General features: G+C 43.4%; 1 protein-coding gene across 3 annotated transcripts in view; it reads left to right on the top strand.

Moving 5' to 3' along the window:
• The window catches only part of LOC106560827 (ran-binding protein 10), a 33527-nt gene extending 14127 nt beyond the window's left edge, over window positions 1-19400 (top strand). Inside the window, exons 2-15 of one of the 3 annotated variants that reach the window (XM_045688196.1) lie at window positions 1206-1317; window positions 1583-1635; window positions 6921-7088; window positions 7282-7304; window positions 11546-11730; window positions 11828-11940; window positions 12069-12177; window positions 12982-13130; window positions 13256-13463; window positions 13587-13726; window positions 14416-14561; window positions 15507-15618; window positions 15883-16024; window positions 17598-19400. In XM_045688196.1, coding sequence (XP_045544152.1) covers window positions 1206-1317; window positions 1583-1635; window positions 6921-7088; window positions 7282-7304; window positions 11546-11730; window positions 11828-11940; window positions 12069-12177; window positions 12982-13130; window positions 13256-13463; window positions 13587-13726; window positions 14416-14561; window positions 15507-15618; window positions 15883-16013 — 1649 coding nt within the window. In that variant the 3' untranslated portion in view covers window positions 16014-16024; window positions 17598-19400. Of the gene's footprint in view, window positions 1-1205; window positions 1318-1582; window positions 1636-6920; window positions 7089-7281; window positions 7305-11545; window positions 11731-11827; window positions 11941-12068; window positions 12178-12981; window positions 13131-13255; window positions 13464-13586; window positions 13727-14415; window positions 14562-15506; window positions 15619-15882; window positions 16025-16238 lie in introns of all 3 variants that reach the window. The other 2 variants (XM_014124168.2, XM_014124169.2) reach the window with 2 other exon arrangements.
• Window positions 19401-21026: the final 1626 nt, after the last annotated feature.

Below are 21026 nucleotides of genomic sequence, written 5' to 3'. Positions count from 1 at the left end.
ATATTTGGGTATTATTTTACATTGGTTATTATTGTTAATGAGCTCTGCCCCCAAACAAGGTTAAATTTGTTTGGACCGGACCATATCTTAACCAATCATAGACATCTATGTTTCACAAGTTAGGACATTAATGTACAGCACAGTAGCCCTCAGTCGGGTACAGTGCACCACAGAACAGTAGAGTTGGTCATGGAATTTTGTTTTAATCACATAATAATTCATAGAAATAGTTTATCAGTAGAAACACTAACTAATTGATAGGTTTATCTTTACTTGTTACTTCTGTAAACTTTCATTATCCTCCGTTATGAAGGACAGAGAAGATATTTGGGTTTTTGGTAATGGAATTTCAAGGCACAAGGAAGGCCATGTTTCTAAACTTACAGAAGGCAGAAACATTTCCCAGAAACTAAGTGTTTGATAATAGTTGGCAGGGTTCTTTCCTTCAACATTGTTTTTTGAGGTATTTCTAATACCTTTTTAAAACTTTTTCTGGTAGATGTTTTCTAAGACCTCTTTTACATCTGTTTGACCATCTGTAACTTTGTGGCGACCTGACCAAATTCACATAGAAATCTGAGTTATAGATCTGTTAATGTCATTGAAAGCAGGTCTTAAAAGCGGTGGATCTGTTCTGTGTGTTATTTCTATGCCTACCATTTCATTTTTGCGTCTTTTACTTTCGGGTTTGTACACCAGCTTCAAACAGCTGAAAAATACATATTTTTGGTTATTGAAAATATATTTCACAGCCGTTTAGATGATACAGTAACTCTCTACACTATTCATTGCTTGTTTTGTCACATAAACTGAAATTAGGCTAACTATTATTTTAGCAACCAGGAAATGGCAGAGTGATTTCTGCAAATTGCAAATCTTTAAGCATGCATGTATACTCCTATGAAAGGAACTTTTGAAGAGCTATCAGATTTCATGTCACAGAATTTGAGTATGAATTTGCATGACGAATGTGATTGTCAATTGAGGTAGGATTGACAGGGATATGGTTGCGTTTTGAAAGGGTTTAGTAATTCGTACAGTATGAGGGTTTTCAGGGTCCTTGGAGAGAGAGAAGCCATTTTCAGCTATTTTTTTCTGGTTGGATTAATGCACTCTTGACATTGACCTTTCCAGGTTGACAGAGCAGTGGGTTGTTTGTGTGGTGTACTATACTGACTGTAACACACAGTTTTCTCCTTTTGTAGGTCATGGGAAGAATCACAAGGATGCCGCGTCTGTGCGTGCCACTCATCCCATACCAGCCGCCTGTGGGATCTACTACTTTGAAGTGAAGATTGTCAGCAAGGGCAGGGATGGGTAAGGGTTTGCTGATACTTGGTAACTCCACTGACTGTTCTGACCTCCCACCTTTTTCAATTTAACCTTGTGGTTTGTTTACCCATGTTAGCTATTAGCCTCTAAGTCAGTTGAAAATGGCGTGTAGAGAAACTAAAGAGAGCAGTAAATAACTGAAGGCAATTTGGGGACTGAAAGGATTTATCAGCAGCTATTGACTCATCAGACTGACTCATGTTGTCTAAACTGATGATGTCGCTGACCTTTGATCTCCTGTTGTCTCCAGGTACATGGGGATTGGTCTGTCTGCCCAGGGGGTCAACATGAACAGACTGCCTGGTGAGTATGAGGGAAGGCAGTGGCAGACTGGAATGTTTAGATTGTAGGATGAGTGTGGGTTTTGAAGGTCATAGGGTTCACAGCTAGAACCCTGCCCATAATCTTTGCTTGATTGGTAAAGTATTGAAGGAGAAGGAGTAGTAGTCAGTGTGTGTTAGGTTTTGTTTGTTCGGCTGTAATAGATTGTGGACAACTAAACCTGTGTTTTTATTATCACAACTCAGACATTGTTAATCTACAGAATCTATATCCAGATTTGTTTCCAGATGTATTGTCAGGGCTCCCTAGTGGTGCAACGGTCTTAGGCACTGCATCTCAGTGCTTGAGGCGTCACTACAGACACCCTGGTTCGAATCCAGGCTGTATCACAACCGGCCGTGATTGGGAGTCCCATAGGGCGGCCATCATTGTAAATAAGAATTTGTTCTTAACTGACTTGCCTAGTAAAGGTTACATTTATTCTTTTAAATTTAAAAAAAGAATAAAACCCTGGAGAGCCTGGAATGGATGGATCAAGATTTAATGTCACATTGAAACCGTGACTGACTGTTACAGAACATGCCTGGACTTGTTTGCGCAGAGACTTTAGTAATGAGCGATGACATTTAACATGCAAAATACCACCCAATACCTTTGTCTGACCTGTATGAAGGTCAGGTGAAAGTGGAGCTGCCACAGACAGGATGGCTCACATTCATTGAAGAGGAAGGGAGAAATACATTTGTAATTGTTGTTCATTTAGTAATCCTCTCAAGGCCTTTTCATTCTCAATGCAGTATTTTCCTCAATCATATATTCCACTCTACAGTTACGTTTAGCCCATTGTAGAATAGTCAGAGCATAGATCAAAGTGGTCAGTCTGCAGCACTCCTGGTTCAGTGAATGAAGCCATCCAAGCAGAAACACTCTCATGCCAGGGCCTGATAAGATTGGATGTAACCAAACAGGCTAGTAGATGAGTGTTTGCCACCAAACACGAAGGAGAGTACAGAGCAGTATCAGTGTATGAATACAGGGCCATCTGCACGCTGGCTGCTCAGCAGTAAATAGTTAATCACACACTTTTCATTTCATCACCAGTTAAAGATGCACTATGCAGAAATCGCTCCCTCAGTTCCTGGTTGCTAAAATTATAATAGTTTGTCTAATTTCAGTTTGTGACAAAACAAGCAAGTATAGTGTAGAGCGGCTATTCCCAAACTGGGGTGTGCTTACCCCCAGGGTTAGTCCAGGTTTTTTTCTCGCCTGAGTAGCCTCGTTTCACTGCCAAAAATAAAATTAAACCATCTAGTGTTCAGCGAAATAACAACACAATGTCAAATACAAGTAGCCAATCACATTAACCGTGACTTGGTCTATAAAAAAGTGGTCAGATGAAGCAGATGCTAAACTACAGGACTGTTTTGCTAGCACAGACTGTAATATGTTCTGGGATTCTTCCTAATGGCATTGAGTAGTACACCACATCAATCTCTGGCTTTATCAATAAGTGCATCGAGTACGTCGTCCCCACAGTGACCGTACATATATACCCCAACCAGAAGCCATGGATTACAGGCAACATTCGCACTGAGCTGAAGGGTAGTGCTGCCGCTTTCAAGGAGCAGGACTCTAACCCGGAAGCTTATAAGAAATCCCGCTATGTCCTCTGACGAACCATCAAACAGGCAAAGCGTCAATACGAATTGTACTATACCGGCTCCGACGCTCATCGGATGTGGCAGAGCTTGCAAACTATTACAGACTACAAAGGGAAGCACAACCGAGAGCTGCCCAGTGACACGAGCCTACCAGACGAGCTAAATAACTTCTATGCCCACTTTGAGGCAAGTAACACTGGAAACATTCATGAGAGCATCAGCTGTTCCGGACGACTGTGTGATCACGCTCTCTGCAGCCGATGGGAGTAAGACCTTCAAACAAGTCAACATTCACAAGGCCGCAGGGCCAGACGGATTACCAGGATGTGTACTCTGAGCATGCGCTGACCAACTGGTAAGTGTCTTCACTGACATTTTCAACCTTTCCCTGTCCAAGTCTGTAATACCAACATGTTTTAATCAGACCACCAAGGTAACCTGCCTAAATGGCTACTGACCAGTAGCACTCACATCTGTAGCCTTGAAATGCTTTGAAAGGCTTGTCATGGCTCACATCATCACCATTACCCCAGAAACCGTAGACCCACTCCAATTTGCATACCGCACCAACAGATCCACAGATGATGCCATCTCTATTGCACTCCACACTGCCCTTTCCCACCTGGACAAAAGGAACACCTATGTGAGAATGCTATTCATTGACTACAGCTCAGCGTTCAACACCATAGTGCCCTCAAAGCTCATCACTAAGCTAAGGACCCGGGTACTTAACACCTCCCTCTGCAACTGGATCCTGGACTTCCTGACGGGCCGCCCCCAGGTGGTAGGTAACAACACATCCGCCATGCTGATCCTTAACATGGGGGGGCCCCTCGGGTGCGAGCTCAGTCCCCTCCTGTACTCCCTGTTCACACATGACTGCATGGCCAAGCACGACTCCAACACCATCATTAAGTTTGCTGATGACACAACAGTGGTAGACCTGATCACCGACAACGATGAGACAGCCTATAGGGAGGAGGTCAGAGACCTGGCCGTGTGGTGCCAGGACAACAACCTCTCCCTCAATGTGATCAAGACAAAGGCGATTGTGGACTACAGGAAAAGGAGGACCCAGCACACTCCCATTCTCATCGACGGGGCTGTAGTAGAGCAGGTTGAGAGCTTCAAGTTCCTTGGCGTCCACATCACCAACAAACTAACATGATCCAAGAACACCAAGACAGTCGTGAAGAGGGCTTGACAAAACCTATTCCCCCTCAGGACACTGAAAAGATTTGGCATGGGTCCTCAGATCCTCAAAAAGGTTATACCGGTGCACCATCGAGAGCATCCTGACTGGTTGCATCACTGCCTGGTATGGCAACTGCTCGCGCCTCCGACCGCAAAGCACTACAGAGGGTAGTGCATACGGCCCAGTACATCACTGGGGCCAAGTTTCCTGCCATCCAGGACCTCTATACCAGGTGGTGTCAGAGGAAGGCCCTAAAATAATCAAAGACCCCAGCCACCCTAGTCATAGACTGTTCTCTCTGCTACCGCACGGCAAGCAGTAACGGCGCGCCTAGTCTAGGTCCAAGAGGCTTATAAAGAGCTTCTGCCCCCAAACCACAAGACTCCTGAACATCTAATCAATTGACAACCCAGACTATTTGCATTGCATCTGGATTAGGCTGCACTCAGAGTATCCTCCCTTGGCAAATTGTGCTGTTAAGACACTGATGCCCTTTGCAACCACGCACCTATATGAGAGTGGATTCTCGGCCCTCACTAGCATGAACTAAATACAGGCACAGACTGTGTGTGGAAAATGATTTAAGGCTGAGACCCCTCTCCAATACAACCCAACATTGCAGAGTTATGTGCATCCTTTCAAGCACACCCTTCTCATTAACCTGTGGTGAGTTATTCACAGTTTATGATTAACAAATCAAGTTTTATATGTAAGATGGCAAAATTATTGATTATTATTTGTGCCCTGGTCCTATAAGAGCTCTTTGTCATTTCCCACGAGCTGGGTTGTGACAACAACTCACACTCATTCTTATGTTTAATAAATGTATCGTATAGTGCGTGTGTGGCAGGCTTAAAATGATGGCAAAAAAAAACATTTGAGAGTCAGCTGACCCTGGTGCTAGAGGTGGTACGCAGCTGGAGGTTGAATGTTTGAAGGGGTACGGGACCACTGGTGTTGAGAATCATTGTACCATCCAAACCGCTGTGAAATATATTTTCCATAACCAAAAATATAGTATTTTCAGCTGTTTGAATCTGAAAAGAAAAGATGCAAAGGTGAAACTTAAGAACAGGCAATGGGGGATGAGCATAAAGTGCATGTAGAGAATACATTCTTGCTTTACTCCATCAAGTACTCTCTCGCCCTCTCCCCCCACACCCATGCACTCACACACATGAAGAGATCACTGATTGTTACAGTGGCTGCTGTGACACAGGACAGGAGGGTGGGTATATTTCTGACTTAGGCCCATGGGAGCTATGTTTCCTCTTGTGCACTGATGCGATTCCCTGCCAATTAGATCATTCCTCCATGCTGCGCTGACCAATTGTATGACCCCTTCCTCAGGCTGTCACACCTGCCTATTGGGTTCTCCATGGCGCCTGAGGCCTTTGGAATGCTTTGGACTCATCCAGCCAATTCTACATGCTCTTGCTGACTACAACTGCTCTTCATTCACACCCTGCTCTGATTGCTTCAAATGTATCTGTGTTACACAATGGTTGGAATATGGTGGAAATCGGGTGCGCTGTTGTGTTGGAGAGTTTAGTTGTATGAACATTGTTTATGAATATTTATTTTGTTACTGGGTTTCTAGTACATTATATGCCAACAGACTTTTGTACATTTGTGTAGGTGGTTGTTTAGATCCTGGCTGTAATAGTTGTAAATTCCTTGTTGACCTCTGTGTGTCTGATCCCATAGTGGAGCCCTGCCCATTTCATTAGCATGTAGGGAACACTGAGCCCAGCTTTAGGAGTAATATCCCTGTCGGCGCTGCTCCGCAGATTAATCTAATACCTCACAGTTCACACACGACCTACTTTCTCTGCGCCACTTTCTCTTTTTAGTTGGTGACAGACACTGATTGAGCCGACCAATATACAATCTGCAGACACACACAAGTCTACACAATACAACCCCCCACACAAACACATGCACTGAAGATCTCTCCATACAGAGCTCCCTCTGCCCATGCAGTCTACTCTCCTTCCCTGTCCCTATTGATACCATGCACACACATGTATTGCTCTGTTTTGAGTATGACTCATCAGTCAGTGCTCCTATTCAGAGACCGATGCCTCTCGCTGGCCACCCAGAGTATTGCACATGCTACACAGGACACAAGTGGGGATATCCAAATAAAAGAGACCATTTGTCAGGCTCAGCTCCTCCGGTGTCACTGTCTTTTATGGGGATATTATTGCTCATCACACTGCTGGCTCACCCATCTCACTCCTTCCCCTCTCTAATGTATGAGTGGCACTGCCCTAACCATTAACTGATGCATATTAATCTAGCTAGATGTGAGATGAGAATGGTTAACTGTAGTTGTAAGCTTATGGAAGTGTTGAGTTTCTCTATTTGTTTCCACCATGTTGTGTAATATTCATGTACCATAGGTCTAGATTTCCTTACATCACTTCTGCCTTTGTCTCCTATCCCAGGTTGGGACAAGCACTCGTATGGTTACCACGGTGACGACGGACACTCCTTCTGCTCTTCAGGGACTGGCCAACCATATGGCCCAACCTTCACCACTGGAGATGTGATTGGCTGCTGTGTGAACCTAATTAACAACACCTGTTTCTACACCAAGAATGGCATCAGTCTAGGTGAGAACTGGACACCAACAGTGCTGGGGAATAAACATCCAAGTTAACTGTTATATGAAAATGCACTATGCTTCACACATTTTGATATGTTCCCAGGCGATGTATAACATTCTGTTTACTTGATTGCAAATTATATGTATTTTTTTATATCTTCCACTCCATTAACATTTGTTTTTCTCTGTTTGTTCTTCAGGTGTAGCTTTTACAGACCTCCCTGTGAGTATTATACTGAAATGTGGACATATTTTATTCAATGTCAAGGACTTCTGTTGTTTTACATGTGTGGTATATTGTATAGCAGGGGTCTTCAACTTATTTTGCCCAGGGACCCCCCTCCCAGTCAAACCGGCAACCCAGGGACCCCCATCATATGTTAGCAAACCATTTTTTTCACGTCCAACCTCTCCACATTATAATTGTAAGAGGTGTAAACTCAGCCTGTTAGCTAGAAAGGTAATTCCAAACGTATTTTTGCTATGAGCAGCTGTTTAACTGGTTAAACAAAGGTTAGTCATGTGTTAGCAAAATGAATGTCCAAGTCAAGAAAGCTTACCAGCAGCCAGCGGCACTTTTTGCACTGGTAGCCTGTTCACCAGTGCTTTCTCAAAGCCTATGTCAGATACTCCATTGAGTGTAATTAGCACCAAATTAGTGTAATTTGCTCAATATTAGGAATTGAGAAACAAAGCTCATATAATTAGAATTAAGATATTCTCCTATTTTCTACTGTAGATATGTAATTCAAAACGTGTTTATTCTATTGTTGTGCTTCTACACCTGCGTTGCTTGCTTTTTGGGGTTTTAGGCTGGGTTTCTGTACAGCACTTTAAGATATCAGCTGATGTAATGAGAGCTTTATAAATACATTTGATTTGATTGTTGCTAGCAATATTCATAAAAACACTATTTTATTTTTATATTGTTGCGGAACCCCTGCAAGGACCCCCGGTTGAAAACCCATGTATAGTACTCTATACTGTTTCCTTGACTTCCTCATCTGACATTCTTTACTTGTGCCATTTTAATAGTGTGTGTAGTAGCCTTGAATATTATTTTGAATAGCATGACTGTCAACTTTAAATTAGGGTAATTCAGTAGCGGTAGCTTTGCTCCTTCCATTGATGATGATATGAATGTCCTATATTATTCACGGTTGCCATGCCAATGGCATCGGAGGGGATGGCTGCCGTTTTACGGGCTCTGAACCAACTGTGCTGTTTTGTTCGTTTTTTTCACATTGTTGAACTTATTTTTGTACTTATTTTGTACATAATGTTGCTGCTACCGTCTCTTATGACTGACAAGAACTTCTGGGCATCAGAACAGCGATTACTAACCTCGAACTGGACAAAGATGTTTTCTTTAACGAGTCCGACGCGAAGGATATACTGCTTTCTAGGGAGCGGGCCCAAATCCCCGTCATTTGCGAGAAGAAAAGACGGAGAAAAAGGGTATGGAAGTCGGGCTGCCTTCTGAGAATTCGTAGGCGAGTGAGTGAACCTCCACTACCATTCATTCTATTGGCCAACGTGCAATCATTGGAAAACAAAATGGATAATATACAATCAAGACTATCCTACCAACGGGACATTAAAAACTGTAATATCTTATGTTTCACCGAGTCGTGGCTGAACGACGACATGGATAATATAGAGCTGGTGGGATTTTCCATGCATCGGCAGGACAGAGAAGCTACATCTGGTAAGATGAGGTGTGTGTGTCTTTGACAATAACAGCTGGTGCACAATGTCTAGTATTAAAGTAGTCTCTAGGTTTTGCTCGCCTGAGGTAGAGTACCTCATGATAAGCTGTAGACCACACTATCTACCAACAGAGTTTTATATTATTCGTAGCCATCTATTTACTACCACAAACCGATGCTGGCTCTAAGACCGCACTCAACGAGCTGTATAAGGCCATAAGCAAACAAGAAAATGCTCATCCAGAAGCGGCGCTCCTAGTGGATGGGGAATTTAATGCAGGCAAACTTAAATCTGTTTTGCCTCATTTCTACCAGCATGTCACATGTGTAACCAGAGGGGAAAAAAACTTGACCCCCTTTACACCACACACAGACGCATACAAAGCTCGCCCTCCATTTGGCAAATCTGACCATAATTCTATCCTCCTGATTCCTGCTTACAAGCAAAAACTAAAGCCGGAAGTACCAGTGACTCGCTCAATTCGGAAGTGGTCAGATGACGCGGATGCTACGCTACAGGACTGATTTTCTAGCACAGACTGGAATATGTTCCGGGATTTATCCAATGGCATTGAGGAGTATACCACCTCAGTCATCGGCTTCATCAATAAGTGCATTGACAACGTCGTCCCCACAGTGACTGTACGTACATATCCCAACCACTAGCTAAAGGTTAGAGCTGCCGCTTTCAAGGACGCTAACCCGGGCGCTTATAAGAAATCCCGCTACGCCCTCAGACGAATCATCAAACAGGCAAAGCGTCAATACAAGATTGAATCCTACTACACCAGCTCTGACACTCGTCGTATGTGGCAGGGCTTGAAAACTATTACGCACTACAAAGGGAAACCCAGCCGCGAGCTGCCCAGTGACGCAAGCCTACAAGACGAGCTAAATGCCTTTTTATGCTCGCTTCGAGGCAAGCAACACTGAAGCATGCATGAGAGCACCAGCTGTTCCGGACGACTGAGTGATAACGCTTTCGGTGGCCGACGTGAGCAAGAACTGTTATACAGGTCAACATTCTCAAAGCCGCGGGGCCAGATGGATTACCAGGACGTGTACTCAAGGCATGCGCAGACCAGCTGGCAAGTGTCTTCACTGACATTTTCAAGCTCTCCCTGACCGAGTCTGTAATACCTACATGTTTCAAGCTGACCACCATAGTCTCTCTGTCCAAGGAAGCGAAGGTAACCTGCCTAAATGATTACTGCCCTTAGCACTCACGTCGGTAGCCATGAAGTGCATTGAAAGGCTGGTCATGGCTCACATCAACAGCATCCCGGATACACTAGACCCACTCCAATTCGCATACAGCCCCAACAGATCCATAGATGACGCAATCTCAATCGCACTCCACACTGTCCTTTCTCACCTGGACAAAATTAACGCCTATGTGAGAATGCTGTTCATTGACTACAGCTCAGCGTTCAACACCATAGTGCCCACAAAGCTCATCACTAAGGACCCTGGGACTAAACACCTCCCTCTGCAACTGGATTCTGGACTTCCTGACGGGATGCCCCCAGGTGGTAAGAGTAGGCAACAACATGTCTTCCACGCTGATCCTCAACATTGGGACCCCTTAGGGGTGCATGCTCAGTCCCCTCATGTACTCCCTTTTCACCCACGACTGCGTGGCCAAACACGACTCCAACACCATCATTAAGTTTGCTGATGACACAACAGTGGTAGGCCTGATTACCGACAACATTGAGACAGCCTATAGGGAGGAGGTCACAGACCAGGCAGTGTGGTGCCAGGACAACAACCTCTCCCTCAATGTGAGCAAGACCAAAGAGCTAATCGTGGACAACAGGAAAAGGTGGGCCCTACAAGTCCCCATTAACATTGATGGGGCTGTAGTGGAGCGGGTCAAGAGTTACAAGTTCCTTGGTGTCCACATCACCAACGAACTACCATGGTCCAAACACACCATGAGTCGTGACACGGGCACGACAAAACCTTTTCCCCCTCAGGAGACTGAAAAGATTTGGCATGGGTCCCCAGATACTCAAAAAATTGTACAGCTGCACCATCGAGAGCATCCTGACCGGTTGCATCACCGCCTGGTATGGCAACTGCTCGACATCTGACCGGAAGGCACTACAGAGGGTAGTGTGTACGGCCCAGTACATCACTGGGGCCAAGCTTCCTGCCATCCGGGACCTATATACTAGGCGGTGTCAGAGGAAAGCCCAAAGAATTGTCAGACTCCAGTCACCCAAATCATAGACTGTTATCTCTGTTACCGCATGGCAAGTGGTACTGGAGCGCTAAGTCTAGGACCAAAAGGCTCCTTAACAGCTTCTACCCCAAAGCCATAAGACTGCAGAGCAATTAATCAAATGGCCACCCGGACTATTTACATTGACGCCCGCCTGCCCCACCTACCTACATGTACAAATTACCTCGACTAACCTGTACCCCTGCACACTGACTCGGTACCCTGTATGTTGCCTCGTTATTGTTATTTTATTGTGTTACCTTTTATTTTTTACTTCAGTTTATTTGGTATATACTTTCTTAACTTATTCATGAACTGCATTGTTGGTTAAGGGCTTGTAAGTAAGCATTTCACGGCAAGGTCTACACCTGTTGTATTTGGCGCATGTGACAAAGTTTGATTTGATCAAATGATAAAAATTAAAGGCAAGTTCTTCCTATTATGGCCAGATTGGGAATGTGCGCTTGCCAAGGTGTGCAAAGCTAATATTGTATATACCTGTGTTCACACCTTACCCTCTACCCACAGCCAAACCTGTACCCCACAGTGGGCTTGCAGACTCCTGGAGAGATTGTGGATGCTAACTTTGGCCAGCAGCCCTTTGTGTTTGACATTGAGGACTATATGAGTGAATGGAGGGCTAAGATCCATGGCATGATCGCTCGCTTCCCCATCGGCGAGAGACTCGGGGAGTGGCAGGCAGTGCTGCAGAAGTAAGAGATCCTTATCGACATTACACTTTTCACCCTAACAGACTGCTGTGTCTTTCTCTACTACTGTAAGGCTAAACCATGTCTTTGATTCTTCCAGTATGGTATCCACCTACCTGGTGCATCATGGGTACTGTGCTACGGCCACAGCCTTCGCCAGGGCTACAGAGACCTTGATCCAGGAGGACCAGACCTCCATAAAGAACCGGCAGAGTGAGAACCACACAGACTCCGCACTAACAGTACCACAGAAACACTGAGGACCAATCAGAGTCATACATTTGCTCACAGTCATCCATTCAATCAGTTTTGAATGATAATATTCCTCTTTCTACTCACAGGAATACAGAAGCTGGTATTGGCAGGGCGGGTTGGAGAGGCCATCGAAGCCACACAACAGCTGTACCCTGGACTTCTAGAACACAACCCCAATCTACTCTTCATGTTGAAGTGAGCAGCCTTGAACCAACTATGGGACTCTTTTATGGGAGTGTTAATCTAAAGGTTACATTTAAGAAGTATTGGAATTGTAGGGCCTAAATAAGCACTCTCTGCTGGTCTTGTAGTGTCTTTGCAGGCTCAGGCACATACAACACAACCACAGGAGCATTTTGTCAGTAAAGCTCTGGCCTGCTGCCCAGCTGTGTGTTTATGGCACAAAGACATTAATAAATACTGTGGTCTGCTGAAAGTCTTTTGGAGACGCAGACCCACAGCTAGGTGGCCATTTTTTATGGCTCTCTTATAGAGGAAGAGAGGAGCTTGTTGTAGCAGTTACACAGAGATGGGAGGGGGCAGGGTAAGCACAAGGTCACAGTTGTTGCCGCCGAGGGAACTCCTGATTTTGATTGGTCATGCCTGTTGCTCCATTTTGTCATGGAAGACGAGTGAGCAGAACAGAACAGGCGCTGATCTGTTTGACATTCATCCGGTCATAGTGACATGTATCCATAAAGCCAGATACTCATACTCCGTAACCAGTCTGACTTGTTCCTGTTACATTTACACATTTCTGGGTACAAAGACATGATCTTACACAGCCTCACCTTTGCCGAATTCTGAAAGCAACTGAAGTTTTGCAGTAATTGTAGTTGACAGTTTTCATTCAGACAGTTTTTGTTCAAGCAAGTGATATCTGACAGTTAAGCAGAATGAAAGGTTTAATATCAGATGGTACATTGTACTCCAGGACAAAGCATGTCAGACATTGTAGACTAGATGTCAGACAGATTCATGGTTGCCCGTATCTTCCAGGTGTCGGCAGTTTGTGGAGATGGTGAACGGTACAGACAGTGAGGTACGATGCTTTAGTGTCCGCTCCCCCAAGTCCCAGGACAGCTACCCTGGCTCCCCCAGCCTGAGCCCCCGACATGGAGCCACCAACCCCAATCTGCACAGTGCAGGTAAGGGAAACACCTTCACACTTACCTATCCATCTGCCCAGTGTGTTAAAAACACAAATGAGATAAGCGAGAGTATTGTCCATCTATTGTATGTGTCTGTTTCACCTTGGCTCTGTCATCTCCAGGAGCAGACAGCCCCACATGCAGTAACGGGGTCACCCCTCCCAACAAGAACAAGAGCCACAACAAGTATCCAGGCGTCAGCTCTGCCTCCTCCTCCTCTTCTTCCTCCCCTTCCTCTGTCAATTACTCCGAGTCCAACTCCACGGACTCCACCAAGTCCCAGCCTCACAGTGGCACCAGCAACCAGGAGGAGACCAGGTGTGTGGCAAGGCAAGGGTCTATGTGTTTGTTTTTTAGCGTGGTTGCGTTTTTAACTGGTGTGGGAGAAAAGCAGACCATCTGCGATATTATGACGGATGTCTGAACCTGTCCCTGTGTTTGTCTCCTCTGCAGTGACAGTGAGATGGAGATTGAGGCTGAGCACTACACTAACGGGGTGGCAGAGAACCCCTCTGCTCGGATCATGAATGGGACCTACAAGCACCAGGAAATCCTGCAGGCTCAGGACATCAGCCTGGGCAACGGAGTGGCAGGTACAGACGCTTGACACGTGCGCACACACACGTGCTTACTGTTTTGATTGTCAGGCGCACACACCTTGTCCCAGGTGTCAATGTCACTACCACAATGTTTTCTTTGTCACTTTTGTCTATCTCTCTTTGTCATTCTTCCTCTCCCTCTCTCTGACTGTCACTGTGTGTCTGCTTTTCTCCGTTTTTCCTTTCTGGCTGGCTGGATATCTGGGGATGTGTGTTTCTAAATTGAGCTCAAACATAATCCAGTCAGGCAGATGTTTGTGTCGTCAAGGTTGCTAAATGAAATAGACAGCAGCTTTTATTTTTTACAAGGTGTCTCACTGACATTATGAAAATTACTGAATGAAAGTGTATGTTTGTCCATACATATTTTTTTCTGTACCCGTATTTTACCAGGAAAGTTGACTGAGAACACATTCTCATTTACAGCAACGACCTGGGGAATAGTTTCAGGGAGGGGAGGGCAGATGAATGAGCCAATTGTAAACTGGGGATGATTAGGTGGCTGTGATGGTATGAGGGCCAGATTGGGAATTTATCCAGGACTCTAGGGTTAACACCCCTACTCTTACGATAAGTGCCATGGGATCTTTAGTGACCACAGAGAGTATGTTATTATGTGAAGTGTCAAATGCACTCTGTCCGTGGCTGTGCTTTGACCCTTGTGGCTGTGTGTGTCCTGGTAGAGGATAGCTGTGCCTCCAGACAGCTGTGTGGAGGGAACCAGGCAGCCACAGAGAGGATGATCCAATTTGGCCGTGAACTGCAGGGCCTCAACGAGCAGCTGTGCCGTGAATACGGCAAGAACGTCACACACAAGAAGATGCTGCAGGTACCCGGGGGGGGGTTTCACACAATAGAAGACTGGCACACTGTGGGACACTGGCTGCGTTCACACAGGCAGTTCAATTCTAGTATTATTTTTTCCACTAATTGGTCTTTTGACCAATCATATCAGATATTTTCACATCAGATCTTTTTCAGAGCTGATCTGATGAAGTGGGAAAAAAATATCAGAATTGGACTGCCTGTGTAAACACAGCCTGTGACTTACGAATTGTATAATTGTCAACCACCGAATGGGGAAAGTTTGGTTTATGGTTATACTGCAGTTTACACACTACTACTTGTATATGACCATTAGAAAGTCTGTCCCTAGTATTGTTCTCTGACAATTAAGGTAGATCGACTGAAAGTGTCTGATGTTCCCTCTGTATAAGACAGACCATTATACTGCTTCCAAATCATAGTCCTTAATGGGCTTTTACTGGTCCTGCTGTTTTCTTTCTCGCTATCTCCCTATCCCTTTCTCTCTCTCCCTATCCCTTTCTCTCTCTCCCTATCCCTTTCTCTCTCTCCCTATCCCTTTCTCTCTCTCCCTATCCCTTTCTCTCTCTCCCTATCCCTTTCTCTCTCTCCCTATCCCTTTCTCTCTCTCCCTATCCCTTTCTCTCTCTCCCTATCCCTTTCTCTATCTCCCTATCCCTTTCTCTATCTCCCTATCCCTTTCTCTCTCTCCCTATCCCTTTCTCTCTCTCCCTATCCCTTTCTCTATCTCCCTATCCCTTTCTCTCTCTCCCTATCCCTTTCTCTCTCTCCCTTTCTCTCTCTCCCTTTCTCTCTCTCCCTTTCTCTCTCTCCCTATCCCTTTCTCTATCTCTCTCTCCCTTTCTCTCTCTCCCTTTCTCTCTCTCCCTTTCTCTCTCTCCCTATCGCTTTCTCTCTCTCCCTATCGCTTTCTCTCTCTCCCTATCCCTTTCTCTCTCTTTTATCACAGGATGCGTTCAGTTTATTAGCATATTCGGATCCCTGGAACTGCCCAGTGGGGCAACAGCTAGACCCAATGCAGAGAGAGAATATCTGCTCTGCTCTTAACAGCGCCATCTTGGGTAAGGCTAAGTTTCACATACAGTACATAATGTCATGAATACTCTGATTTAAAAATAACTTTCACTCACACAAGCTATTTTTCTTTTTCTACAATATTTTTGGGGGGCAGTAACTCCCAGCACCACAAAAGTAATACGCTTGGTAGTGTGTATGTTAACTCTCTTCTAATGAATACACATTGTACATTTTCCCATGTACATGTTTGAGTCACACATGCTTTATTAGCTAATGTACACACCCTGATGTTGTCTTTTGCCCCTCAGAGTCTCAGAACTTGCCTAAGCAGCCCCCTCTGATGCTTGCTCTGGGTCAGGCCACAGAGTGTGTCCAGCTCATGGCCAGGGTCCGCTCAGGGTCCTGTTCCTTCGCCAGAGTAGACAACTTTTTGCACTAGCCCCAGTCCAGGTGAGTCTGGACAGACACCCACACATACTCCCCTCCCCTTATAGTACCACATCAATGCACTGTTTTACCTATAAGGAACTTTTTAGGACTTTTTTTGACTACACATGGCCCATGCTGTTAGCGTCAAGTTGGATTGTAGGGTTACTGTTTGGAGTACAGTAATAGTGTTAGATTACAATACAGCAGTTCCAAAAATGTTTATTTCATTCCTAAGGCAATGTTCAGGACTGCTAAGAAGAGGTCTTTCCAATGGGTTGCCAGATGACTGAGGAAAGCATGTGTTTGAATTGGTGTGTCGCTTGCCATTTGGCAGAAGCAGATGGACAGGGGAATGAGTAGAACATGACAAGAAAGCTTATTTTTAATTTAGTATTATCAAATACAAAATGTGTGACTCTATTTAAAGAATTCATTATTATTCTGTTTATCTAGTCATTTTATAGGTTTTATTTAGTCAGTATGTTGTGCTCATCTTGGAAGGAAAAAAATCTAATTCCGTTTTTGTTTTTGAGTGGATTTCAATACCCTACACAGTATTTTAAAGATGTTCATCATATCAAAGAAATTCACATTGGCATGCTTTGTCGTTACCAAGCAAGATACTCTGGTTTCTTTCATTCAGAACTCAGGTATTCACAGCATATTTGTCATCTCAGTATGGGATATTGTAGACAGAGAGAGGTTTACCCAGCTGTACAGTGGCTCCAATTTAGGACCTGCATTTTTTGGTTCAAATTCTTACTACTTAGTATGACTTAACTCCAGAAGCTCATTTAATTTAAAGTTCAAGGTCTGAATTGGCTTGTGAGAGTACACATGGCTGTAAGCCACTAACCTGCTGGTCACCTCAGAGCCCCACACAGCAGCATTCACCTCACATCACATAATGATGACACTGATTCATTTGTGAGTTTCAATATAAGTGTAGTATATTTCCAATCAAGTGTCTCCACTAGTTTGATTTGTAACCTACAGTAACAATACACAGACATACAGTACTGTGGGGAATTTGGAAATCACTATCTGGTTTTTGACTTGCTAATTATATTGAAGATATGAAGTCTGACTGTGTGTATGTGTGTGTGTATATATATATATATATATATATATATATATATATATATATATATATATATATATATATATATATATACACACACACACACACCATTTAATGATATATTCAATAAAAAAGTTAAACTGATTGCCAAATACGAGGCTTTTATTTTGACCTCCCCTTTTTTAATAACCAATGGTACTTGCCATTGGCCACACTTAATTCACACAGTCAGTCGATCAGTCTTTTCATACCACTGCTTTGACAGCCAGCCTATTATCATATCATCGCGAACATGCTTATTTTTCCGCTTTCTTGCGGTTCTATTTTTCTCACAACTAATGTGAAGCTGTCGCGTTAACACATAAACTCTAAACACAGACTCGGTCACTTTTACAAACATGTGACCATAACTTTGTTCGTTTGTTTTTGTTTGTTTATTATAGTCACAGTTGAATATGTAATTTTTTTTCTCTCTTTCTTTCATTACAGTATGTATTCTCCTATTTTTAACAGATATTCTCTTGGCACATGGGACAGTTGTCGATCATTGATGTATTAACGCAGTATTTCACCCAGCCAGCAGGAGGCGCTCCACTGTGTTGAATGTAGTTTAGTAGATTATATTACGTTTGTGCTTCAGATTTGCTGCTGGCCACCACGAGATTGATATTGACATCCCCTGTACCTGTAAGACATATTGCAATATGTTTCATACATTTTTTTGACAATCCTGCAAAGCAAGTTTGTGATGCAAAGGGGTGGTGGGAGTAGAAAACATCAGCTTCTGTGTTGTTAGTGTTTGGTAGACTTTAATATGTTCACAAAGGCCATTTTGATCAAAAAAATTACACAATCTTTACATTTGGACAACATCTCCTATCTGCATAATGGGCTTATACCTGCTAAAATATATACAAGAACAAATACCAAATACCTTAATGTGAGGGTCCTCTATGTGAGGGTCCTCTATACGGCCTACCCCGGCCAAACCCTAACCCAGACGACGCTGGACCAATTGTGCGCCGCCCTACAGGAGTCCCAATCACGGCCGGGGCGGCAGGTAGCCTAGTGGTTAGAGCGTTGGGCCAGGTTGCTGGATCGACTCCCCGAGCTGACAAGGTAAAAATCTGTTGTTCTGCCACAGAACAAGGCAGTTAACCCACTGTTCCTAGGCTGTCATTGTAAATAAGAATTTGTTCTTAACTGACTTGCCTAGTTAAATAAAACATTTAAAAATAAATATTGTATTGCAGTAGGAAGCAAAATACTTGATGTATTTATTTTACCTTTATTTAACTAGGCAAGTCAGTTAAGAACAAATTCTTATTTACAATGACGGCCTAACCCAGACGACGGTGGGCCAATTGTGCGCCGCCCTATGGGAGTCCTAATCACGGCCGGTTGTGGTACAGCTTGGAATCGACCGCTGCACCACTCGGGAGCCCTTTATCCCGAACCTGTTAAAGACTGACATACTGGGGCACATCATCTTTCAAGCATACCTATACACACTGTAACCCATGTTGGATGGAGGTTTTAGTTGTTTTAATTCACGTTGCTCAATTAGTTAAATCTTTAGGTGGCGGTATCCATTCGCATGGGTTTTCACTAGAGTTTACCGGTAATTCTGAACATTCAGTGATAGACTTTCAATATTGGAAGCAGCCAGCAGATAGATTTTGATTATATCTTATGACATTATAGCAAAGCCTGTATCTCTTGATGGCTTTCAAAAACAGAAAATGGCTTTTAAACTCCTATAGCCACCCAAAATGTATATTTCCATTTTAAGATCATTCATTATGAAATAGGTTGACTAATGTCTAGGTGTGTGTGTAGAAAGATCGTAATCTGTCGAGCTTCTCCTGGGACTTTTATAGACACACCTACACCTACTGTAGCAAACAATCTCCCTGTTCTCCTTTTATGTGTTATGTTTTTCCATTGGAGCTATCCATGCTTCAAATGGAGAGGCGAAGGGAATGGAATTAGGAATTAAAAACAACAAGCTGTGCACAATTTACTTCTATTATTTTAATTTCAAATTGAGTTTTGAGTTTAGCAATTGTGAAGTGAGTTACCCTCTACTTGGCATGAAACTTTTAGAACCTTTAAAACTATATATATTTTGTGTGTGTATGTGTGTGTATATATATCTATATATATACACACACACACACACACACACACAAAAAAAGAGAGATTATAATGATAATAAAAAAACATACCTATGTACTAGAAACATGATAAAGAAATATTGTATTCTGTTTAATTTTGACAGAATTATTTTTATTAAAATACACATCCATAAGCATAGTTTTGGTCTCTTGTCATTATTTTGTGGATGTACTACTTTTGAATGATGGTGACTTGAGGTTGACTGAAAAGTTAAAATATGTATATCTCTACAGTACCAGTCAAAGGTTTTTACCATTTTCTACATTGAAATAACTGAAATAACACACATGGAATCATGTAACTAAAGTGTTAAACAAATCAACATATATTTTCAATTCTTCAAAGTAGCCACCCTTTGCCTTGACAGCTTTGCACACTTCTGGCATTCTTTCAACCAGCTTCACCTGGAGTGCTTTTCCAACAGTCTTGAAGGAAGTTCCACATATGCTGAGCAGTTGTTGGCTGATTTTCCTTCACTCTGCGGTCCAACTCAATCTTAATTGGGTTGAGGTCGGGTGATTGTGGAGGCCAGGTCATCTGATGCAGCACTTGTACATGATCCCAAATGTGTTTTTTCATAATTTTGATGTCTTCACTATTACTACAATGTAGAAAATAGTACAAATAAAAACCCTAGAATGAGTAGGTGTGTCAACTTTTGACTGGTATTGTATATATTTGAGAAACATTGGTTCCAACTGTGATTGGAAGGGGCTTGCACCTGTATGGTTGAGGAACAGAATATGCAGGAGTATAGCATGTGGTAAATTGCTCACTAGAGCCCCCTACTGGACACCAGCACTATTAAAGCTATGTAAATCAGTATTCAACTTTTTAAAATGTAACTAGGCAAGTCAGTTAAGAACAAATTCTTACAATGATGGCATGACACTGGGCCAGTTGTGTGCCGCCCTATGGGACTCCCTATCACAGCTGGATGTGATACAGCTTGGATTTGAACCAGGTACTGCAGTGATGCCTCTTGCTGAGATGCAGTGTCTTAGACCGCTGCGCCATTTGGAAGCCCAAAACTAAAGAGCAAGTGGAGGAATTATTAATTGATGAAGCACACTTGTCTACAAAATATGTCTTCCCCATGCAAACTTTTCAGCTGGTGGTGGTAATGAGAGAGGGTGTGGTAGAATATACATGTTGAGCCTCAAGGTGAGGGGTACTGTGGTCTATCTCCACCTAGTGGTAAAATACACTCTCACCAAAAAGATTTGGGGTTTTGAAACTACAGTAAAGTGCAGTAACTGCAGTCGACTGGTATTTTGGACGCAGTTATACAGTTACACTGGAAATTTACTGCAGTATATGAAACTTATTTCAGATGCAGCATACTGCAGTTATACTGCACTCTGACTGCAAGTTTTTGTTCGTAAGGGCAGAAATGGAACCAGTAAAACAATTGGGAAGACTGAGCAAACATATTTCAACTGCAGTTTTTATAAAACCTTTATGTTGAATACTTTAGGTATTGGGAAATGAACAACAGGGCTAAGCAAAACTAGGGATAACCGAACAACATAAAAAGCATAGGCAAAATGGACTTAAACAACTGGTTTAGACAATAGTTAGAGCTTTTTTTTCATGAATGAACAACAAGTACAAAGGAGGGGGGGGGTGTCAATGCGCTAACACACTATAGTCCTTCTCCAGGTTAAGACTTCTGGGGTCTGAAGGGTCTGAGGGATGGATCCAGAACGTCTCTCTCGACCTTCGGTGTTTGGCAACATTGCTACCGCTTTTGTTTGCTAACTT

This window comes from Salmo salar, chromosome ssa10 (genome assembly GCF_905237065.1).
Source record: "Salmo salar chromosome ssa10, Ssal_v3.1, whole genome shotgun sequence".
Taxonomy (NCBI): domain Eukaryota; kingdom Metazoa; phylum Chordata; class Actinopteri; order Salmoniformes; family Salmonidae; genus Salmo; species Salmo salar.
The sequence above is the reverse complement of the archived record's forward strand: the minus strand, read 5'-3'. Positions and strand labels throughout refer to the sequence as shown.